Source organism: Leptosomus discolor, chromosome 12 (genome assembly GCF_034619465.1).
Source record: "Leptosomus discolor isolate bLepDis1 chromosome 12, bLepDis1.hap2, whole genome shotgun sequence".
Taxonomy (NCBI): domain Eukaryota; kingdom Metazoa; phylum Chordata; class Aves; order Leptosomiformes; family Leptosomidae; genus Leptosomus; species Leptosomus discolor.
This window is the reverse complement of record NC_141402.1, coordinates 464,576-487,400: the sequence shown is the minus strand read 5'-3', so window position 1 is coordinate 487,400 and position 22,825 is coordinate 464,576. Positions and strand designations below refer to the sequence as shown.

At 67.6% G+C, this 22,825-nt stretch overlaps 2 protein-coding genes across 2 annotated transcripts; one reads left to right on the top strand and one right to left on the bottom strand.

Moving 5' to 3' along the window:
• The first annotated feature begins 5,014 nt into the window (after nt 1-5,014).
• SIGIRR (single Ig and TIR domain containing) lies at nt 5,015-7,869 on the top strand. Its single transcript, XM_086472361.1, has 9 exons — nt 5,015-5,057; nt 5,358-5,544; nt 5,645-5,775; nt 5,991-6,131; nt 6,250-6,393; nt 6,471-6,573; nt 6,643-6,793; nt 7,342-7,516; nt 7,667-7,869. The coding sequence occupies exons 1-9, from the start codon at nt 5,015-5,017 to the stop codon at nt 7,867-7,869; spliced, it is 1,278 nt and encodes a 425-aa protein (XP_086328487.1).
• A 1,906-nt stretch (nt 7,870-9,775) lies between these two features.
• PKP3 (plakophilin 3) lies at nt 9,776-20,236 on the bottom strand. The gene is made up of 14 exons (XM_086472237.1): nt 19,842-20,236; nt 16,548-16,734; nt 15,427-15,503; nt 14,495-15,222; nt 13,951-14,074; nt 13,584-13,788; nt 13,179-13,353; nt 12,787-12,904; nt 12,336-12,503; nt 11,775-11,960; nt 11,336-11,489; nt 10,709-10,901; nt 10,188-10,275; nt 9,776-9,811 (listed from the first exon to the last, which is right to left on the bottom strand). Exons 1-14 carry the CDS (start codon nt 19,878-19,880, stop codon nt 9,776-9,778), a joined length of 2,478 nt encoding a protein of 825 aa, XP_086328363.1. The 5' UTR covers nt 19,881-20,236.
• Nucleotides 20,237-22,825: the final 2,589 nt, after the last annotated feature.

The window sequence follows — 22,825 nt, the reverse complement described above, 5'->3', positions numbered from 1 at the left end:
TCTTGGATTTTCCTAATTTCAGTTAAGAGGAAGGCAGCAGCACGGGCCAGGTGACCGCGCCCTGGTTTCCAGCTCTCTTATGGTCCTGTGAACTCCAGGGCAATTCCACTGGAGCGCTGCGAAGCCTTAGAGCCTTCTCTCTTTATGAGAACTGGGAGGTTTTAACTGGTTTGTAAGTTTAACCTCGAGCTCCACCCTTTCATCCCCTCCTCCGTAAAACAGCAATAGGTGCCTCCCTGAGCTGGAGGCGGATGGTGGGGATGAACTGAATGAAACATGGGGGCTACAAGGGCGCCACAGCGAGAATGCGCGTGTGTGCACATGTAACAGCCGTGACAGCCATGCGGGCAACCCAGACAGACGCAGACAAGCAAACACGAGGTCAGGAACGACTGTTTCATCAGGGCTCGTTGGTCTTGTTCTGTAATTAAAAGCCAGGCTGGCCCAAGCCCCTGCTGTGGCCAGAGCCACACCGCTGCGCGCAAGCCTGCGCAGGGATGCCTCTTCCCGCCATTAAACCCGTTCCCGCTGCACGTGGGGTGAGAGGCCACGGCGTGCCCGAAGGGTCAGCGCAGCCACGCGCCCGGAGGGTCCTCAGCCTCCGTTTAGGAGCCAAAAGCCAGCGCCCGCTGTGCCTCTGTGGAGAGGAGCAGCGGCGTGACTGACGTCTGTCGCCGGGCGGCACCTCACCCTGTAGGAACATCCTCGTTCCCGGCGCTTGGAGGCGAACCCCGGGTTGATGTGATGCCCTCGGCACGCAGTGGCCTGGCAGCTCTAAGGAGCTTAAATTTAATGAGCTTCTAGCTGTTAAATGCATCAAGATTTGGCTATTGGCGACCTCGCACTACACAGCACTTCTCATTCACCTGCTCGTTCGCAGGGAGGAGCCGTTCCTGCCGCAGCCCAAAACTTCACTCCCAAGAGCGCAGAAAGCCACTAACTGTCTCGCCGGGAACCGAGCTGTGCTCTCAGCCCTCCGGCTTGGCGTGTCGTTTCACCGCTGCGACCAAAACCGCCTCCACTCCTCGCTTTTCACCTGCCCACAGGAACAACTCTGTCGGACGAGAAAGATCCTATCAGCCCCCAGCTCGCCACCAAGCCTCCTCACGCCCTTCCCGTCCCCAGGGCCTGACCCTGCTCCTGGGGATCCTCTACCGCCCCACAACGCCAAGCGGTGTCGAGCCCTCCCCAAAAGAGCCGCTACCCCGGGCGGGCCCAGGGCCCAGCCGCCCACCCCCAGCGCAGCGGCCCCCAAGGGCACCGCCGCCCCCTTCCCCCCGCAGGGCACAGCACCGATCTGCCGCGAAATGACCGACAAGGGCGCGGGGTCGGGGGCGTTTCTCCCTGTGAACAGCCCCGCGCACCTCCCCGGGACCCGCAGCCGCGCGTATCGCGCCTGGGGGTGCACCTCCCGAAACCCACCCGCACCCCCCCCCGGCTCTCGGGGACAACGGGCCCTGCCGAGGCCGGCGCCGCCCGCACACGAGCCCAAGCGCAGCTCCGCAACGCCCGTCCCCCTCGGGGGTGGGGAGGCCCCGGCGCCCGCTGACCCGCCGGTACGCGGCCCCCGCTGCCCCCCGTTTCCCCGGCAGCGGGGCGCGCCGCCATCTTGGCGCCGCGGCGGGACTACAGTACCCGGCGTGCCCCGCGCGGGCAGTCGCCATGGAAACGGCGAGGCGGGCGGGAACTGCGCAGGCCCGAAGTGTTCACTGGCAGAAATAAAAATTTAAAAAAAAAATTAAAAATTACTAATTAGAGGCGCGGCGGGGCGGGGCGGCTGATGAGGCCGGCGAAGGCGCCAAGGCCTGACCCCGCCCCCCGTCCTGCTGGAGCGGGGCCTTGCTGGAGGAACGCAACCCCTTTTCTTCCCTCTTCGGCCCCAAAGCGGGGCTGGCCCGCTGCTCGGCGGCGGCGGGTCGGTGTTTCCCGGTGGCACCGCTGGGAAAGCAGCCGTGCCGGGGGTGTGCCGGGGCTGTGCCGGCCTCCTCAGCACCTGGGGCGAGCGGTCGCCGCTGCGGCTGGGCCCGGCTGCCCGTGGCCAGCGCCGGCCGGAGCAGCCACCCCACGGCGCCCGTTTCACGTCGCAAAGGCGCTTTTAAAATCACGGAGGAGAAGGAAACGGGCGGGAGACCCCAAGACGCCCGTGGCACAGCTACCCCCCCACCTCCCCTCATCAGTGACTCACCCTGACGAAGCCCGGGAGTACCGAGTTTGCCGGTGCTCAGCAAACCCAGCCCCAGAGCTCACGCTCTGCCCTGAGCCCTCCCCACGGCCCTGCGTTGAGCAGACACCCCCACCCCCGACATCCCCAAACCCCCCCGACACCCCCAGGCACCCCCAAGCCCCCTCAGACGCCCCTAAGCCCCCAGGCACACTCCAGCTCAAGCCCCCAGCCGCTGCCGTGGCCCCGGGAGCTGGTATTACCGGTGGCGGCGGGCGCTGGGTGCGGGTTTCGTCTTGCCCCGACACCTCCGTGGGCTTTTCCAGCCGTGGAGAGCCGGGGGGCTCCCTCCTCAGCCCCGGGAGCCTCATGTAACCTGCATGCACCCGGCTCCCCCGGGGCTGCGGGGCCGGCAAGCTGGGTGGGTTGCCTTCCCCCTCCTTTTTTATCTTGGTGTGGGGTTGTTTTTTTTTTTTTTAATTTCTTTTCCCCTCCCCAAAAGCCAGAGTTATTTATTTTCTTCGCCCCACAGGTTCAGGTGGAGATGGAGGTGGAGCAGCGGGAGGGAGGGACGGCCAACCCCTCCTGCAGGCCTGGCGCCCGGCGATTGGGGCGGCAGGAGAGCCCGGCACAGGGCAGGGGCTGAACCGGGGAGGGGGAAAAATAAATACATTATTTTAGGGAAGAAAAAAAAAAAAAAGAGAGAGAAAACCCAAGCACTGCTCTGTCAGGTGCAGTCGGGTTGAGCGGCACCCAAGGGAGGCGGCTGGCAGGGAGCCCGCGGCCGGGGCAGCTCCGAAGGTAAATCTCCGCTTCCCCTTCCGCGCCGCCGCCTCGGCCAGGGTGAGCAGGGTTTGACCCTCTCCCGCAAGCCCGGCTGCTCTCCTCCGGCGTCCGGACCCCGCTTGCTCCCTGCAGCCCTGCGGCTCCCCACCTGCCTCCCTTTCCCCATGGCCGCGCTCTGAGGGGGGGGTCGCGGCAGCCCAACCATCGCCCACCACCGCACAGTCCTCCGCTGTGCTCGGAGCGCTACAAACCCGGGGTGTCCCCAGCCCCGCGACGCAGGGAACGGGAGCGGGCTGCTGCCCGCTAACCTGCGCTCCTCCCTCCCTCCCAGTCGGCAGCCCTGCCACCCGGCTGCCCTTTGGGCATCCATCGCCATTTCATGCCCCAGAGCAAAGGGCCTGCGCCTCCCCACAGGGCCAGGGAGGTGTTCAGGGCCGGTTGGCAGCTTGTTGGGGCGTCCTTATTTCTGACCACCAGAGCAAAACAGTTTACGAGCAACCCACCTGGGCAGGACCGAGCAGAGCCGGAGCATCCCCGCCGGGCGGAGAAAGCCCCTCACCACCCTGGCGTAGCGTCTCCCACCCCCTTCCCCGTGCAAAGAACGGGTGGGCTGGCTCATCTCCACCCCTGCTCTTCTGCCCCTGGCCGCAGAGAAACCCAGTTAATACTTTAGGTATGAATCGCCTCCCAGCTGCTCGAGCTGAACACGGTACAGGCGTCCCTCGCGTACCTTGACCCACGGTGTCACCCCACGCCCGGCACCGGGGCTGCTGTGCCAAAGGGAAGCAACGTGCCTGCCCCGCCGTTCAGGGCAGAGCCGAGCAGCGCCGCAGAGCTGCCCCCTTCCCGTTTCACACCAGCAGCAGAGACGGTTTCTCCAGGGAGAGCCCACCCTCCGCAGCCCTGCTGTGACCCCACGCCGCTTTGCAACCAAGAGCCGTGGAGCTCTGGGGCAAAGGGGCAGCCAAGAGATTTTTTTTTATCCCTCCTGGCCCGGCGGTGACGCTGGATGTGTTTACAACCTGCTGCCTTGCAGAAACACCAGCAACGTGACGTCCTTGTTATTCCCACACCAGCCCCAGCGGACACGCTGCCCGCACCGGGGGTTCTGCGGGTGTTTGGGGACGGAGGAGCCCCCTGCCACCGCCGGGCTCTGCTTTGCCGTTTGCTCCCGGTGCCCGTTTGCGCACTGGGGTTTGTCGGTGGGGTGTGGGGTGTCCTGCCTGGGCCCCCTCTTCCCACGGGGCTATCGCAGCAGCGCTGCGACGCCTGCCAGGGGATGGTCCCCCTGGTGCCCATGCACCATCCCCGCGCTCCCCGCTTGCCCGCATGTGACATCGTGCGGCTTCGTCTCTCCCTGGGCACGACCGCAGGGGAGCAACGCGCCGAGCCCCCCAACACGAGGGGAGCGCAGCACCCGCGTGGCTTAGCCCAGCGCCACGGGGGCTCGCGGGGCAGGAAGCCCGTGTCGTTACAACTAGGCCGCCGTGCTGTTTCGTTAGCAATTTCAGCGGGCAGGACAGGCTGGAAGCAGCATCGCAGCTGAGACGGGGTGTTGGTAGCGCGAAGGGGGTCCCTCTGAGGCCCCCGGACGCAGCCGCGGGGGCAGCCCGCCGTGGTGTCACGGGGGGGTGCTGCACGCCCCGCGGTTGAGGCGCGGCCGTGGCTCATTTCCCCTCACTGGTCTCTGGTTTGAGCCAAAGCCACGTTTTTAACGTCCTGCAGCCCCCGGTTGGTCATTAATCACCTCCCGCCCATACATTCACGGCTGGCGAAGTCAGAGCTGTGCGGGGAGGGCAAGCGACACGGTGGCCACCTAGCCGTGGGCGGGACGTGGCTTTGGCTTTACCCAGAGCGGCACCCACCGCCCCCCGACCCGAATCGCTGCGGGGAGCGATGGGGCCTGCTGGGACACTCCCTGTGCCGGCCCAGCCCGGAGCAGCCGGCGCTCACGGTGCCGTTTCTGATCGATTCCAGGCCCAGCCGCCCCGCGGCGGTGGCAGGCGGACTTTGCCCCCCGGCAGACGCCGTGCGCAGGGGCCCTCCTCTCGTGGTGGCCCACGGGTGATGCCGGCAGCTCCCTCGCCCACCACCGAGCGCACCATGGCAGGTAGGCTGCAAAACCAACGCTTTCACCGGGTTTCACCTGGGAGGGACCCTGTGCTGGCCGGCACGGCTGGGGGTCCAGCTCGCTGATCCAGCTTTGCCTCGTGAGGTGGGCGAGGGTCTGTCCCAGCCCCGAAAACCGGCTCACCCCACTGCCAAACAGCCACAAGCACCGCGCGCTGCCAGACCCCCGTGGCAGAGCTTGTTTTTCCAGGGAAGCCGGGATGGCTACGGCGGTTGCCCGCCCAGCTGGGAGCTGGATCAACTTCCCCATCCAAAACCCCCTTCCCACTGTGCCCCCCAGACCTTTGCAGCGTGCCCCCCGAAATCCTCGTCCCGGCCGCCAATGAGACGCTGGAGCTGGCGCTGGGGAGCCGGATCGCGCTGAACTGCACCGTGCGCTGGGCGGCCGCCGAGGGCTGCGAGCCCGTCCCCGCCTGGACCAAAGACGGGCAGCGGCTGGGCAGCGAGAGCAGCCAGGACACCGCCTGGTAAGGAGCCCGCCCCGGGGTATGTCCGTCCATCCGTCCATCCGTCTGTCGGGGTGGGTCGTCGCACGGCCCAACCCACGGCGGCCCCATCTCCCCGCAGGTTTGCCCCAAACGCCTCAGAGCGGCTCCTCGCCAGCGTCCTGCAGCTCAACCTCACACATGAAGCCGACTTTGGGGTGTTTGCCTGCTGGGTCAGCAACGCCACGGCCACCTTCACCCTGCGGCGAGTGGGTAGGGACATGCTGGGGACAGAGAGGGGACACCTCCAAGGAGGGCCCCCTTGCCTAGGGCAGGGAGAGCAGCCCCATGGGGACCATCGAGGTGGGCGTAAGGGGCATCGCTGCCTCTCCAGGACAGTGCACCGGGGTGCAAACTCACACCAAACCCAGAAAACGCGGGCCAGGGACCACCGGCCGCGCTCACCGTGCCCGTCCCTGTCCTTGCAGAGGCAGCAGGGCACGTGCCGGCGGTGCTGGCAGCCCTCCTGGTCCTGGCACTCCTGGTGCTTCTGGCCGGGCTCTATGTCCGGTGCCGCCTGAGCGTTCTCCTCTGGTACCGGAACCGCTACGGCGAGCTGGAGATCAACGGTGAGCCCCGGGGAAGGGCACAGAGGTGTTGCCCCCCTCGGGAAAAGCCTCCCCTGGGGCAGGGGCTCCCCCACACGCAGAGCCCTTCCCCGACGTTACACCCCGTGTCTCCCCCCAGACGGGAAGCTGTACGACGCCTACGTCTCCCACGCCACCGCCCCGGATGACCGAAAGTTCGTCCACTTCATCGTGAAGCCGCAGCTGGAGAACCGCTACGGCTACAAGCTCTTCCTGGACGAGCAAACCATCCTGCCCAACTCGGGTAGGCGCCAGACCCGCGGGGGGTCGGGCGGAGGGGCGACCCCAGCACCTGGGGGCTTGAAATCCCTTTGCCCGCAGAGCCGTCGGCCGACCTGATCATGAACGTGAGCCGGTGCCGCCGTCTCATCGTGGTCCTCTCCGTCGCGTACCTGGAGCAAGACTGGTGCAACAGCAGCTTCAGGTAGGAGCGGCTCCTGGGGGAGAGGAGCCGGCGGGTCCTTCGCCCTCCTGCCACGCGCCTGTCTCGCAGGGAAGGGCTTTGGAGGCTGCTGGAGCTTTCCAAGAAACCCATCTTCATCGTCTTTGAGAGCCAGTACCGGGAGATCACCCACCCTGCCATCAGCCTGCTGAAGCAGCACCGGAGCGCGGTGACCTTGCTGGTGTGGCGAGCCGGCTCCATGGTGAGAGCTGAGCAGGACCCTGTCCCGCCAGCACCCCCATTTCCATCCCCAGTGCCCCACTTTGTGTCAGCCTCCCCAGGACACTCTGGGGCTGCTCCCTGTGCCTCAGTGCTCCCGAAAAGCAGGTTGGGGCACTCGCCTTTTAGAGGCAAAGTTGAAACAAAACAACCAAACCAGCCCTAGATCGGGGTGCTCGCTCCCCGAGCTTGCGCGGCCAGGAGCCCCATGCCGCTCCGGGGTCTCCCCCAGCTGGGGCACCGGCGTGAAGCCTCAGCTCTGAGAGCGAAGCTTTGGCCCGCGGCTGCTCCGGCCATTTCGGGGCCAGGCTGGGAGCTGCAGCCCTCGGGAGCGTTTCAGCAGGTCGGGCCGGTTTCTCCACCGGCGTGCGGGCACGCTGCCACGCCGGGAGCACAGCCCTCGCCTTGGCTGAGCTCCCAGCTCCAGGAAGAGTGAGCCGAGCCCCACAAACCCTTCCGCAGCCCCGTGCGGGGCAGGGCTGGGCTTTGTGGTGGTCCTGCCGCAGCTCATCTCCTCCCTGCCCCACGCAGACGCCGTCATCGGACTTCTGGAAGGAGCTGTGCCTGGCCCTGCCCCGCAAGGTGTCCTTCCAGGGGGCCATGGGGGACCCCCAGACCCAGCTGCAGGAGGACGAGGACCCTATGCTGATCCTGCACAGCAGCTACCTGGACAGCGGTGGAGACCTCCACCCGGATGGGGACCTCGGTACAGGTCCTTGTCCCCTGCTTCTTCTCCTGGGGGGGGACAGATGTGCACTGCAGGTCACCTTTGGGCTTTGCTTCACCCTCCCGTGGTGGGCGGGCTGGGTTTAGCCCCTTCCCCACTGCCTGAAACCCATCTCCCTGCTCCTTCCAGGCCTCCGAGGGGGCATTTTCAGAAGCCCCCCGCCTCCTCGCATCGGCGGCCCCGGCACTCCCATGGCTTCGGCTGCTGGTGTGATGGAGGACACGCAGCTGGGGGACAGCCAGAGACCCGAGCTCGACGTCTCAGACCTGGGATCACGCAACTACGGTGCCCGCACAGACTTCTACTGCCTGGTGACGGAGGATGACATCTGAGCGGGGCCACGGGCCGAGAAAGGCGGCATCCCCCTTCCCCGCGGGGCCCCACAGACCCAGATCGTGGCTGGAGGAGCCCAGGCTTTATGATGGGGCCAAAGCCAAGGTCTCGGTGGGAAAGACAGGAGCTGGTTCCTTCTGGCAGCATGCTCTGTGGTGGAAAACCATCACCAGGGGACACCCCTACCCATAATGTCTGGGCACCCTTGGGTGCCGAGCCCCCTTCCCTCGCCATGAGTGGCAGGGACATTTTTCCTGCGTGATGGACAAGCATTGGGATGGGTGACATTCTCTGTGAAGCAACGTGCCCCTGCCCTAGTCCCAGCGGCTCAGGGGCTGTGAAATGCCCAACGGGAGCAGCTGCGGCACCCTCTCCCCCACGGAAACTCCCGTGGCAATAAAATGCTGCTGCTCCGAGTGGGTCTCGTCCGTCTGCGGGGACGCGGGTGCCACCGGCGGGTCTCTCCCCACCCTGGGCAGCAGGGCAGGCAGCGCTGTGTCCTGTCCCTGTGCCACCTCCCGTCCCCACCATGCCGACTCGAGCAACACCCAGACGCGGCGAGCGGGGTGGCACCGCAGGATGAGCTCACCCGCACGCCGGCGTCCCACGGGATGCTCTGCTCTCCTCCCCTCCCACGGGCCAGCCGAGCGCGGGGGCAAGCGGGCATCGTTCAAGGCCTTTATTTCAGGGGTACGCAGGGCTCGGGGAGGTCACACACAGAGAGCTGGGGAGACAAACGCACCGAGATGCCCCAGCCCGGGCCGTGCCGGGTGCTGGCACGCTGGGGAGGCCACACCAGCCCTGGGTGCAGCCCCTCCTGGCAGCGCCGCCCGGTCTCCCTCGGCCTCCCACCCCCTGTACCTATCCTACCTCGTTTCCCAAACGGGGCGCACGCCACCCCCCAAGCGCAGGGCCTCCCCACCCAGCCCCAAACCCGCCAGCAGACCGAAGCCACCCCGCAGCCCACCCACGCGCCCCAGCCCGGCCGCCGCCCCGGCGGGGAGAGTTTTGGACCCGCTGCCCCACCTGCGCCGGGCACCCAGGGCACCCAGGGCATCTCCCCACCCCGCAGGGAGACGCCGCCCAGCAAACACAAGCCGGCTGGCCCTGCCCGAATCCTGCTTACGCAGCACCGGCCGGGCCCAGCCCTGAGCGGAGCAGCAGCGGCGGCGGCTCAGCCTGCACTGGGACAGTCCCCGCGGGGTGCACGGGTGGGGACGGCGCGGCTTGGAGGTCCCCCGGCTTCTTGCAGCCAGGGCACGGGCAGCCTCAGCCGCAAACCCCCGCCCCGTCCCTGGCAAAGAGGGGACTCAGCACCCCACTGCCACTCCCCAGCAATTTACAGCCGCGGTGGCACCCCATAAAAATTTGGGGTGGCCGGACCTCAGACCTCCCACAAACCCCCTGAGCTATGCGAAGCCCCGTCCTCAGCCAGGGCAGAGCGTGAGTAACCCATGGCACGCCCCGCGCCGTGCCGCGATTCGGGGCGCTGGGATGGGGTGCCCCCAGAAGCCCCCTCCCCACCAGCATTGCTTCGCAGGAGCCCCCCGAAAGCCCTGCGGCTCCCGCCCCTCCGCCGAGCCACGAGACAAGCTGAGCTTTGCAGCCGGGTCCCCAGGGGCTGAGGACCCTCGGGGCAGTCCCCCACTAACTGGGGTGCCAGCGGGGCCCCGCAGCAGAGGCAAAAGCAGTCGCTGGGTTTAAGGCTGTGGCAGGAGGGAGGACAAGCGTCCCCCCGCCCAGGAAGGGGAACCCGGTGGAGGGAGAAGGTGTGAGGGATGCGGCGGGGACTACGCTACGGAGCGGGGGTCCGGCGGCGAGCGGCCTCCCCAGGGCACGGCCGGCAGCAAGGAGCATCCCGGCGGGGAGAGTCAGGGCTGGGCAGTCCAGCTCCCGGGGGTGTCCTCACAGGCCGAGGAAGTCCTCCTTCCGGTACCCCTTCTGCAAGGAGACAGACCCCCCCGTCACACGGCGGGGACACCAGCGCCGTCACCCTTCCAGCCCGAGGACAGCCCTGCCTGCGCTTCGCTGGGCGGCGGGAATGCAAACACAAACCCGCTCTGCTCCAGCACCGACAGGGCCACGCTGTCCCCGTGGCTGTCCCCACCCTGCTGTGCAAGTGCCACCACAGGGACGATGCTCTGGGGACATCCCCACCCCTTCAGGAGGGGCAGGCGTGGAGCCGGGGCCCATCGTATGCCTGGAAGCATTTGAGTGGTGTGGCTTTCCAGCCTGAAGCCCCTGCCCTCATCTCCCCTGGGATCCTCCCTCGGGATCCACCCCAGGATCCCGCCGGCGGGAGGAGGGTGGTACGTACCATCTTGAAGTCCCGGTGGAGCTTGGTGTATTGCCACATGTTGCCCAGGAGGCTGGCTGCGGCTCTGGAGGACTTCTCGTTGTCCGAGCTGGGACAGGGAAGGATGCAATGAGCTTTGGGTATCGCTCGGGCACGGGATGGTGCCCACCACCCCAGGGATACCACCCCAGAAGGGCCCGGAAGGGCTGAGGATGTGGAGCTGGTGGGAAGAGGCAGAAGACTAAAGGCTGGAGCCCACTGCCACGGGCAGGGTGACAAGTGCTTCTGGCAGGAGAGGTGAGAAGCACCCAAATGGGAAGAAGGTGGCTGCAGTGATGGGCAACCATATGGTGGGGGGTCCTGGCAAAGGGCTGGGAGGTGGCCACGAGGCCATTCTGAGCTGGTCTGGGGACTCCCAACACCAAGTCTTGGGAAAGGAGACTGGTCATGACCCTCTTCCACGTCGCTGGACCAAGGGAGGAAGGGGAGAGCAGGACTGGGACAGCAGAGCTGGGACAGCGGAGCAAGCAGGGAGCTCCCACCTGTCCCTTCTCTTCTTGATGTAGAAGAGCTTCCTGAGGCCATCGAAGTAGACGATGTCGCGGGCGGCCATGGGGCTCTCCACCACCAGGTTGTTGAGGACTGCGATGATGTTGACGATGACATCGGCGGGCGGTGCCTTGTCCCCGATGCTCCCCGGCAGCTTCTCGATCAAGTGGCTGACCACCTTGGTCGCTGGTGGGGAAAAGGCATCGCATCAGGGCTGGTGGCCAGACCCAGGAGACACACGGCAGCCTGGAGATGAACCTTGCAGCCTCCTGGGGGCAATGAGGGGACAGAGGGTCCAGCCAAGGACCCGCGGGGCAGCACCGGGGACATCTTCAAGCCTTTCGCTCTCTGCTGAGACTCCCTGGCGCTTGGGAGAGGAGTCGGGGGCTGAGGGCAAAGCCAAGTGAGATGGCGGGGCTGGAGGCAGAGCACAATGTGCGCGGGGTGTTCGGTTGCTGGGGATGGACCGGCCACCGCCCGCTCCGCGGGGAGCAGCGACGCAGCAGGCAGGAAGGTGCTGAGACACGGCCGGCGGCAACGGGAGGCCAGACCAAGGAGGAGAAGGGTGGAGGGCGCCCGTCGCGCTCCCCCCCGCAGCCCCGTCCCTCCCCGGCACTCACACATCTCGTCCTTGTTGCGGGCGTGGCGGGACAGGTTGCGGATGAGCCCCGTCAGGGAGCGCAGCTGGTGGTGGTCGGCGGTGCGGACGCGGTCCAGCACGGGGTTGAGGATGCGCTCCTGCTCCAGGGCCAGCCGGCTCAGCACGCCCGCCCACTGCCGAGGCAAACACCCGCTTGGAGACTCCCACCCCCGCGGACCCGCCACCCGCCGCCTCCTCCCACCCCATCCTCCTCCTCTGGCTCAACGGGGCCGCGCCAGGGCGACCCATGCCCGGGTGGCGAGCGGCGCGATGGCAGCGTCCCCCACCCTGGAAAGGCCGGTGCCAACCCGCAGGGCGGTGCGTCCCCTCCCCGGGCACGGCTGTGACTGGCCGGGTGGTGGGGACACGCGGGCAAGACGGGGCAAGCCCCGGGGGACGCTCCCCTCCAGTGCCCTCACCCTGCGGTCCCCGGCGGTGATGTTCTGCAGGGCGCCCGAGGCCGCCTCCGTCGTGTGCTTGTTGAGCTCGCAGCGCTGCAGCAGCCGGTTGTAGATGCCCACGATCTGCGGGTTCCAGAGCCACTCCATGCCCTTGGGGTCCTTGGAGACCTCCGTGAAGGTGACGATGTCCGCGTTCAGGTAGTGCTGCGGGGGTGGGGGCGGCACTGTTAGACCCGTAGGGGATGTCCCCTCTGCAGCATCTCTCGCCGCTGGTGTCCCCTTTCCCCCGCGTGCCTGGTGGCCTCAACCGCTGGGCAGCTCCAGGCAGGCAGGGACTCGGCAGGTCACCCCGGCTGTGTCATACCCCCGCCGTGGCAAAGCAGGGGTTCGGCACCCTGATTCACCCCACACACCTGATTCACCCTCCGCTGAGCTCACCCACGTGTCCCACCCACCCATCAGCCGAGGCCAGCGTCCACCTCCGCCCCAGCGTCACCTCCACCACCAGCTGCTTCCCAGTGCCAGCCCCGCCCCGGGTGACACGGCTGTCACGGTGCCCACCACCTCCCAGCCGCTGACCTCTCGCGCCTTCTTGCTCTGGGGGCTGAAGCAGCCCACCAGCTCCCCTGTCACCATGCCGCTGGTGTTCCTCCTGTGGCCTTCCAGGCGCTGGAGGGAGGACGGCGGCATTTCGTCGTACAGGCGGTAGGAGAGGTTGCGCAGGACGCAGACGGCGTTCTCCACGCTCTGGTGGGGGGAGACGGGACGTGTCAGCCCTCGTGCCGCCTGCCAGGGCATCTCCAGCTGGCACGTCCCCTGGGGTGCGATCCCACGGGGCTCCGTGGCCAGAGTCACCCCGATGGCACCAGCGGTGCCCCACCGTGCCCCGTAAGCCCAGACAGAGCCAGGCTGGTTTCCCACCATCGCGTCAAGATGTGTCTTTGCACCGTGATGGCCAGGAGGGAGGAGGGGAGCAGCACCCCATCTGAGGGCACCCAAACCCTCCCCGTACCCAGCTCCTGGGGCTCACCTTGTCCTCCGACTTGCCCACTTCCAGGGAGCTGTTCACGTAGTGGATCATGGAGTCCACCAGCCCGTGGCACTCGCGCATCTTCTGCCGAGTCTGCTGGCTGGCAGAGCTGAGATTCCTGCATGGGGAACATGGGTCCACCACGGTGAGAAGGGGCCTCCCCACGGCCACCCCCCTCCTGCCACTGGGCACCACCACGGGGAGGGCAGCTAATACCTCTCCCATGGGGCTGACCAGGCTTTGCCTTGATGGACGAGGGCTGCAAGGGATGGGGACCCCAGAAACGAGCCCTAGAGACCTTGCTCCCTGCGTACACAGCACAGATGGCGTCTCTTCCTCCACCCAAAACTTTACCCGCAGCAGGAGGACTGAAGCCAGCCCAGAGCAGGTACCTGAGGAAGCCTGTGGAGTTGTAGAAGATCTCCGCCTCCGAGGGGTTCTGCTGGATGACACCCGAGCCCCCCAGCCCGGAGAGGGGGACCAGGACCAGGTCCGTGAGCTGCTCCAGCGTGTCCCGGGCCAGGCGATCCTTCAGGTTGTCACTGGAGGAGAGATTCCACAGGATCCCTGCGCGGAGGGGGATCCTCAGTCCTGGAGAGCACGTCCACCCCGACTCACCTCCCCAGGGGGCTCGCGCCGACCACCCGCAGCCAGGAGTAGCCATGGGACGGGGCGGGTAATGATGCAAAGAGGTCATCCCCATGAAGTCTCATCCCAGCCTTACTCATGGGGTGGGGGCACCACGTGCCACCCCCAGGGAAGGAGGCCCCCTGCCCGCCCCTGCCATCGTCCCCAACCTGTGACGTTCTTGCGGAGCTCGTCGTCGGGCTCCCGCAGCGTCCGCATGAGCTCGTAGATGCCGTTCTCCTCCACTAGCGCCAGCTTGTTCTCGGCGTTGTCGTAGATGAGGTTGCGCATGGCGCCCGTGGCATGGCGCTGCACCTCCTGGTTGGGGCTGTTGAACAGCTTCACCAGCTTGGGCATGGCCTGGAGGCTGCGGGCCTGGGAGGGGAGAGCCCGGCTGGGTTGAGACGCCCAGACACTCTCCCATTCGTCTGGGGGCTGGGGCTCCCTCCGGCTCCTCCACCCTCCCATCCCAGGGGTGCCCCGCCACGGCAGAGGGGCTGGGGGCAGCCCCTTCTCCTTCAGCTCCGAGGTGCTCACCTGCTTCTTGGCGTTGCTGTCGCTGTAGCATTTGTGCTGGAGGTAGGCAGCGCCCAGGACCTGCAGGTTGGGGTCGCTGGCTATCAGGTATTTCACTGCAGACGGCAAGTCGATGTCGTCAAACCTGGAAGCCACAGGCAGGTGATGGAAGAGCCCAGGCAGAGCATCCCGCAGAGGTCCTCCACCTCTGCACCCCACCACGTCCCACATCTCAGAGGAGACCCGTTGACCCACCTCCCTCCCCACCACGCTCTTAGGGCACGGGACTCCAGACCCGGCTGAGGGAGCAGCTCCCCACCCTTATGTCTCAGGATGCGCCCGTGAGAGGCGCTAAGGCCACGTGCAGGACACGCTTGGAGGTCAACCCATGCCGTGATCCATCACTATGGGGCCAAATCCTGCCCACCACCTCATCCCTCCTCCTGCGTCCCTCGCAGCAAGGCAACACCGGGCAAGAGAGGGAGGATTTTCCCCGCAACCGGCCAAGAGACTAAGGAGGGGACAAGGACCAAGCCGGTGCTGGACCAGCCCCGTCGGCACTCACCCCCCCGACTGGTGGCTGAGCAGGGTGCTGTGCCCGTTGTACATCTCCATGGCGCGCTGGTCCTGGAGGTGGTGGCTGGACTCGGCCAGGCTGCGCACGGAGGGCGCGCGGGAGCTGTGCTCCACCATCCCCAGGTAGGAGCTCCCGATGCCCGCCTGCGAGGCCGCCTGGATGCTGCCGAAGGAGCCGGTGCTCAGCCGCGACCGGTTGTTGCTCTGGAAGCGCTGGAGCGTGCGCATGGCGGGCGCCCGGATGGTGCGGCTCTGGGTCACCTCGCCGCCGTCCAGCCAGTCGGAGGCGGCCTTGGTGGTGGAGCCGGCGCTCGTCTGCCGCTCGAAGGTGTAGGAGCGGGCGAAGCCGCCGTTGCCTTGGCTTTTGTAGAGAGAGCGGTGACCCACGGGCTCCAGCTGCTCCGAGATGATGCTGTAGCGGTCATCCGCCACGGCGGGGGGGTGGAGCGGCCCGTCGGCCAGCCGCAGGGAGTGCAGCGAGAGGGTGTCGAAGGTCTGCCGGGGTCGGTAGTTGCGCTCGTGGAAGGAGCTGGGCCGCGGCGAGTTGTTGGTGGCCTGCGACACGGCGTAGCCGGTGCCGTAGCCCCGGCCCTTCGCCAGGCCCCCGTTGCTGATGGTCGCCATCCGCTTGTGCGGGGTGAGGTCCACCGCCGAGCGCGAGGACCAGCTGCTGCCCTTCAGCGTGCCAAAATCCTTCTTGGCCAGCGGCTGGTACAGCTGCGGGGGGGAAAGCGGGGGGTGAGGGGCTGCCCGCGAGCCTGTCCCTCCGTCCCCACCACAGGGAGAGGAAAGGACGGAGCCGAGCACCTCCCTGGGCACAACCAAAGCTGCAGCCAGTGGCTGGGTCTCTGCCAGCATCCCCAGCTGCCACGGTGATGGGTGCTGGCATGGGGCTGGGGACGGACCCCCCCCAGTACGTACCGAGGCTTTGGGGTCCAAGCCATTGCTCTGGGAGCGGGAGCTGAAGGAGGAGCGCAGGGTCGTGCCATACTGACCGCCTGCGGGACAGAGACAGAGGGGTCAGCGTGAGCACCGGGGAGTCAAAGGGGCGGTCTCGGGGTGCAAAGATCCCCCCCAACTCATCCCGGGGGGAGCTGCTTTGGGAGCCACGGCAGCGCTGGCGGGGGACAAGGGAGCGGGAGGACGCTGCCTTCGCCTGCCTGCTGGCAACGGGGAGCAGGAGGGGCGGCAGCAGTGCCGAGCGGCAGCCTCCCTGCCTTTCATCGTGCCCCGACGGCGAGGGCAGTAATTGCCACCTTGGCGGGGACGCGGCGGCTCGGCCTGGTCCCCTCCGCCATAGCCGGATCGGCAGCCCAGGCATCCCCCCCACCCAAAGCCAGTCCTGGCTCTGCCACCCTGAGCCCAGCAGCGACCCGGCTGCCCCACTGCGCCCCACACCGCCCTCCCGCCTTGCCACCGTCTCGGGGCCGCTGGCGGGGACGAGGACGCCACCAGCCCCGGCGGGGACGGCAGCGTGACTCACACCTGCGCCCAGGGCGGCCCTCGAGGGGCCGAGGAGGGGTCTCTCCCCACCGCCTCGATCCCCCAGCACCTCGGGTCGGGGGGCTCGGTGAAGCCCACGCCGGTGCCAGGCGAAGCGTCAGGGCGGAGGCCGCCAGCGCAGATGTTAAATGGAGGCGCTTGGAGCCCGGCCAGCAGCGCCGCTCAAAGGCTGGGGGGGACGGGGAGGGATCTGTCGCGGCGAGAAAATCCTCCCTCCCCCAGCCCAAAGCCGGGTGCGGGACCCCCCCCTGTGCAACTCCCCCCGCAGGGGGAACGTGGGGAAACTGAGGCACAACCCCCCAGCAGGCTGAAACAAGCCCACGCTGGGGCCATGCCACCCCCATTCCCGGTGCTGGGGGCGCGGTGGGGTGTTCGAGGGGCTCGGCCGGGTTGGGGGGCAGCCCCCCAGCTCCGAGCCAGGGCGTGAGCCGGAGCCCGGTGTGGGCCGAGGGGGTCCCGCCGCCCGTTTCGACGCGTGCGCCGGCGGGGGGCGGGGGGACAACACACACACACACACACTCGGGGGGGGTTTCTCCCACCTCTGCCGCCGTCGGCGGGGTCGGTGCCCTCGGGGCGAGCGGCCGCTTGTCCCCGCAGCATCATGCGGAGCCGGACCTGCTCCTGGACGCGGGCGCTGCGGAGCCGCTGGGCTTCGGCCGCCTCCCGGCTGCGGCCGTCCAGCTGCCGGTCCGAGGGCAGCGCCAGCGAGCAGACCCCGGCCTCGGGCTGCAGGGCCGACAGCAAGAACGCGTTAGTCTCCTGCATGGCGGCGGCGGCGGCGGTGCGGGGCCGAGGCGAGCGGGGCCGAGGCGAGCGGGGCCGCCCTGCGCAGGTGAGCGCGGCGCCTTCCCCGGGCCGTAGGGAGGGACCCGGCCCGTCCCGTCCCGTCCCGTCCCGCCCCGCCCCGCCCCGCCTCGCCCGCCGGCGGGAGGAAGGAGGGGACACGCACCGGGCCCCCCGCAGCCGCCGCAGGTGGAGGCGACCTCGGAGGGACGAGGGCACGAGGGCGGCGGGTGCTCCTGGGGGGTCCGCGGGGGGTCGTGCCTGCGGTCCCGGCAGCGAGTGCCCGCGGCAGCCTCCCTGCTGAGCCCCGGAGCCCCGGGCAGCCCCACCAGCGAGCCCCAGACCCGCCCGTGGCAGCTCTGGAGAGCCCCAGACCCCCACACTTCTCTCCAGAGAGCCCCAGACCCCCACACTTCTCTCCAGAGAGGCCCTGACCCCCACACTGTCTCTCCGGCAAGTCCCAGACCCCCACATGGCCTCTCTGGAGAACCTGGGCAGCCACTCGCTGACCCCAGAGACCCACATGGCCCTGCCGCTGAGTGCCAGACCCCCGCCTTGTCTCTCCAATGAGCCCAAGACCCCTGGGCACCCTCCCTGGAAAGCCCTGGACCCCCACACTCTCTCTCTGGAGAGCCCTGGGCAGCCTCCCTGCTGACCCTGGAGACCCACGTGGCCCTGCCGTTGAGTCCCAGACCCCCGCCTTGTCTCTCCAATGAGCCTAAGACCCCTGGGCACCCTCCCTGGAGAGCCCTGGACCCCTACATGGCCTTCCCAGGGAGCCCAGACCCCTGAGCAAGGTCCTCAGCCAGTCCTGGACCCCGACTTGGCCCCACCACCAAGCCCCAGGCAGCCTCCCCAGAGAGCCCCAGAGCCCCGAGCCACCGCCCCGAAGAACCCCAGGCCCCCGGTCAGCCCCACCACTGATCCCAGCCCCCCGGGCTGCCCACCACCACGGCCGGCAAACCCCTCCGGCATGGGGGGCCAGCCTGCCAAAGGGCCAGAGCAGGGGCTAATTGGCAGTAATTACTGGCCAGGTCCTCCCTGCTTTGCTTTTCAAATCAGCCGGGGAATTAAAAAACAACAACAATAATAGAAAAAAAAAAGGGGCGGCTCAGCACCGGCAGGCCCGGCGGTGATGCACACGGGGTGACTCAGCCGCTGCCACCACACAGGTACTAATTAGGCTCGCCCCACCCGCCGAGCCGCCCCGGCCGACCCCGGCATGGCCAGGGCGGGGGACACCACGAACCCCCACAGCCCAGCGAGCCGGGGAACAGCTCCCAAATCCCCCACAGTGCGGTTTCATACCGCGCGCTGTCAGCCCCTGACTCGCTAACTGAGCGGCTCACTCCTGAACCGAGCTGTGCCCGTTCTCAGCCATGCCCAGGCGCTGAGGCTCTGCCCCAGGCACGGGGCACTTGCCTGTCGGCTCTGGCATAGCGCAGTGGCCAGAGAAGCTGGCGCTGGCTCTGGCCGTTTGAAGGCGAGCGTGGCAACGCGGCCTCGGCTCCGCAGCGCGCCATGGCTCAGCACTTGGCGTCACCGCTCCGAACCCGCCCGGCAGAAGCGTTACGGGCTTTGCCGGCCGGTGAGTCTGCTGGGGCTTATGACACTCGGCGATGACAACGCCGGGATGATGATGACGACAATGCCAGGATGGCTTTTGTGCTTCCTGAAAGGGTGGCCGTCCCCCAGGAATGCGCTGCCGTCAGCAGGAGCAGCGGCTGATGCCGGGGCGGGGTGGCAAGAGCTGCAGGTGAGTGTTTTGGGGTGACAGTCCCTACTTTGGTGGCCTCCCCAAGCCCCAGTGGGCTGCAAACCCCAGTGCCACCATCACATCATGCCCGGGGACCAATGCAGGGGCAGGGGGACACCCACCTCCCCAGCTCTGGAGGGGGTCCAGGGACTTCATAGGTTTACCAGGAGCCCCCTCTTTGCTTGGGGGTCACCCCTGACCCTTTCAGGGTACAGCACCCAGGGGTAACCCCATGGCCCCCCCCCCCCTTCTCCCACCTTGGCACCTCCCACAGAGGGAGCGTCGGCGGGTGCACCGAGTTTGGCAGAGCTCAGCGGGGCGCTCCCAACCCTCCAAGCCTGGATGAATCACAGGTCCCCCCCTCCCCCGGAGCAGGCGGGGAGGGCGGTTCGCTCCCCGTGCGAGCTGATGCTTGCCCGACGTCCCCATGCCAGGCACCGAGGGGCTTGGGAACAGCCCGGGGAGCCCCTCTGTCCCCAGGGGATGGCCCCGAGCCCGCTGGCAGCCCCATTCGCCCAGGCTCTGCCTCCCCTGCAAGCCCCCACCCCCCCAGTGTGACACTGCCCCACAGCTTAAAGAGGGAAATGGGGGGTCTGGGGGAGTTGAGGCAGGTTTGAAGCCGAAACGGTCAGCGCTCGCCTCGGGAAGTGGCTCGTGAACAGGGGACGGGGCTGGATGGGAGCGGGGATGCGCTGGGGTGCTGAAAAAGCAGCAAATTGGCACAAAAAGAAAAACACACTTGGAGCAAAACTGGGGGACTCCCGAGGGGAGCTGGCCACGGTCAGGGTGACACAGAGTTAAATAAACCCGGTCGAGGGGGGGTCCCTAAAGTGGTCACTGACCCCCCAGGCTAGAGGCACCCATCTCCCTTCCTCCGTGGGGTGACAGAGCCATGTCCCCAGCGACACCCCAGCTCCAGGGTGCATGTTGTCCTCTCCCGCCCCCTAAGCACCACTGAGCACCTGTCCCCAAAACCAGGTCCCCGGGGAAGCCTGTGGCCACCGGTGCCATCGGCGTTTCAAGCAGGGAGTGGCCGATGCGGCACCACGCAGCCTGGCCGCGGCGCACATGTGCCACGAGCCACGCCGGGGAAACCGAGGCACGAGGGGAGAAGAAAATAAAACCCTCTTGGCCAAAGCTGGCCGGGAGCAGGCAGCTGGCAGGCCCGGCATCCACGCTGTCCCCTTCCACCCGGCACACGGGGACCGGTGGCAGAGCCGGTGCCGCCGGCTTTCCTTGGGGACCCGCGTTGGGGACAGCCACACCGACGGGTGCGAGACCGGCCGGCACGTACCTTGTTGGGTGGCCCCGGAGGGCCGTTGGCCTGCAGCATCCTCCCGGGCAGGCGGGTGCACCCCTGGGTGCTACGCGGGTGCCGGGCGCCCCGGCACAGGGTGGGCGATGCCGTCTGCGGCGGGCGTGGGGCCGTGGCGCGGGCCCGCCCCGGGAGCTTACCCAACCAGTCTCCTCGCCGTTGTTTTGCATGTGCGCTCGGAACCCGCTCGCCTCGCAGCCAAGTTTGCGCTTTTGGGGCTTGCGGCGGCTCCGCAAAAAGCTCCGGCACGGCCGGGGTGCCGGTGGGGTGCCCGGGGGTCCCGGCTGCCCCATGCTGGGCAGCGGAGCCGCATCTCCGCTGCCTTCATGATGCTCCAAAAAATCACCGTCGGTCCCCACCACCACCATGGCCATGGTCCAACAGGTCCTTTCTGCTGCATCCCCTCGGACCCCCCCGGCACGGGGCACCCATGGGTGCAACAAGGAGAGTTTTGGGGCTGCTGAAAGGAGAAGATGGAGGGGAGGCAGAGCTGGAGGGGGGGGGGGGGGCACACGGTTTTCAGGGTGCAGGGGGTTCCCCCGGGCCCTGGGGGTTCACAGGGAGCGTGTTTGTGTGCGTGGGATGGAGCAGGAGCCCTTTGAAGCCAGATAAGCCGAGAGGGAGCGTTTGAAACGGGCCAAACCAGTTTGGGGGCCATTGCTACCACAGGCCCCGCAGCCCGGGCTCCACATCGCACCCGGCGCTTGCTGGGGGCTGCTGAGAGGTGACCCCCCCCCAGCAACGCTTGGCATGGGGGAGGAGGCTGCCCAGGACCCTCCACCCGGCCACTGCTGTGACGCTTGGCCCGTTCTCAGCCCGGAGGTGTCGGGGAGGTTCCCGCTCCCCCTCGCCCTCCACCAACCCCTCGCTCGGCCCCACGGCCGGGGCAGCCCCGCAGCGAGGCTGCTCTGGGCTGGGGTTCCCCTCCGCTGCCCCCAACAAGCCCCAACGCCGTCACAGCTTCCCCTCGGGGCAGGGCGAGCCGCCCGGCCACCGCCTCACCCCAGCACCGGGGCTGCTCCTCTAAAAGCGGGGACCTGCCCGCACCCCACTGGCACTCGGGGCTCCGACGCCTGGCCGGGGAGAGGCTCCCCGTGGTCCCCACATGGTTCCCGTGACCATGGCCCAGCCCCTGCCAAACAAAACCCTCTGGCATTTTGCTGCTGGCCCTACCCCAAGCATACGCCATCGTCTGGCTCCACACTGTCCCCAGCAGGGCTGGACCAGTGTCCCCAGTGGGGATAGTGCCGGTGGCACCGGTCCCTTCCAGCATCAGCTCAGGATTTGTCTGAGCCCAGCATGCGCTCCGATGCCGGTGGCTTTGTGTGCTCTCCCGCCAGGGAAGCTGCTGGAAAAGTTGTGCCTAAGGGAAGGCGGCTTTGGGGATCCCGCTGCTGGCCCCGGGGGACCACGGGGCCACCCGCCCTGCCCAGGACTTCTCAGCCCACAGGCCAACTCCCGGCGCAGCGGGCAGAGCCGTTGCCCACAACAAAGTGCTTCCAAAGTGCTGGAAAGAACAGGCAGCAGGGCAAGGAGAGGAGTGCCAGCACGGAGAGAAAAACCCGCTGCCTGCCAAGACTGTCCCCTCCTGGCGAATCCTGGGGCCAGAAGTATCAAATTTGGGATAAAAAGCCCCCCGAACCCCAGACTGGGGCTGTTTTCCGATGACAAGTGGGTTGCTGAGCCCACTGCCTCCACCCTCACCCCAAAACTCAGCGGATGCTCAGACAGAGCCCAGGGGCTGGCAATGGGGAATAAAACACTCGGGGCAGGGGGAGGAACTCTGGGGCTACTCCAGCTCTCCCAGGGGTGCTCACGGTTGTGGGAAGCTGACGGGGGAGGGCAGCAAGGACACGGTGGTCACAGCCCAGGGGAGCTGCAGGGACAGGGTGACCCAGCTGAGGAGCAGAAGGAGCTCAGGGCAGCCGGGCCCGAGGCGAAGGGGGTTTGCCAGATCCTCGAGGCGCTGCGTGCAGCCGGGCACGTCCACGTGCGAGGGGAGGCGGCGAGCAAAGAGCTCGGGCGCGGGCAGACACGTCCGTCCGTCCTGCGAACAGGCGTGCGCGGGGGCGGGCAGGGGCGAGCGGAGCAGCCCGTGGCTCTCCCCACGGCTCCCCAGCCCCGGGGGCACAGGGTGAGCCCCCCATGCAGCGTGTGGGGTGCAGGCGGCTGCCCGGGTGGAGCCCAGGTGTGGGGCGGAGGCGCAGCAACCGCCCTGCAAGCCCGGGCGTGTGTCCGGGCATCAAACACGCGGCTGCTGCCTCCTCCTCCTCGCTGCACGGAACAGCAAAGGGGCCCCTCGCGCCGCCGCTGTTGCCCACTCCCACCAAAAAGAGCGGATCCTTGTCCTGTACCTGTCCTCCTCCTCCTCCTTGGTCCCGGTCCCCTCTCCTCCAGGGGACGTCAGGGCTTCCCGAGCCCTCCTGGCTGTCACAAAGGTGATTTTGAGTGGGCAAGAGCGTCCTCCCAGCCGGCCTGGCCACCGCCACCGTGAGGGGACGCGGGAGCGGCGAGGGACAGAGGCCAACCTGGCTTTTCGTGCCCTACACCCGGCTGCGGGCTGCATCCCTGCCAAGGCACGAGGGTGAGGGAGGGGAAGGAAATCCCAGCCAAGACATTGATTTTATTTTTTAAGAATAAAAAAAAAAAAAACCCAAACAGACAAAACTTCCTGAAAACAGCTTCCTACCTCATAATTTCACAGAAATTAGCTTGGAAACATGATTTGCTCTTCCCCTGCTCTCATACCTGCTTCGAGCGCTGCCCTTTCCCATCCCAACCCAGCCCCCCGGGCGCAGGCAGTGCCAGCCCATCGTGCCAAGCGGCTCTGCCCCCAGCCCGGACGGCCGCAGTGGCGTGTCCCCGTGCGGCAGGACAGAGACGAACCCTTTTCCCCTCCACGGTGGCCCCACGAGCCCCAGGGAGGGGAGCAGGAGGGTTTGGGCAGCACCGACCGGCTCACA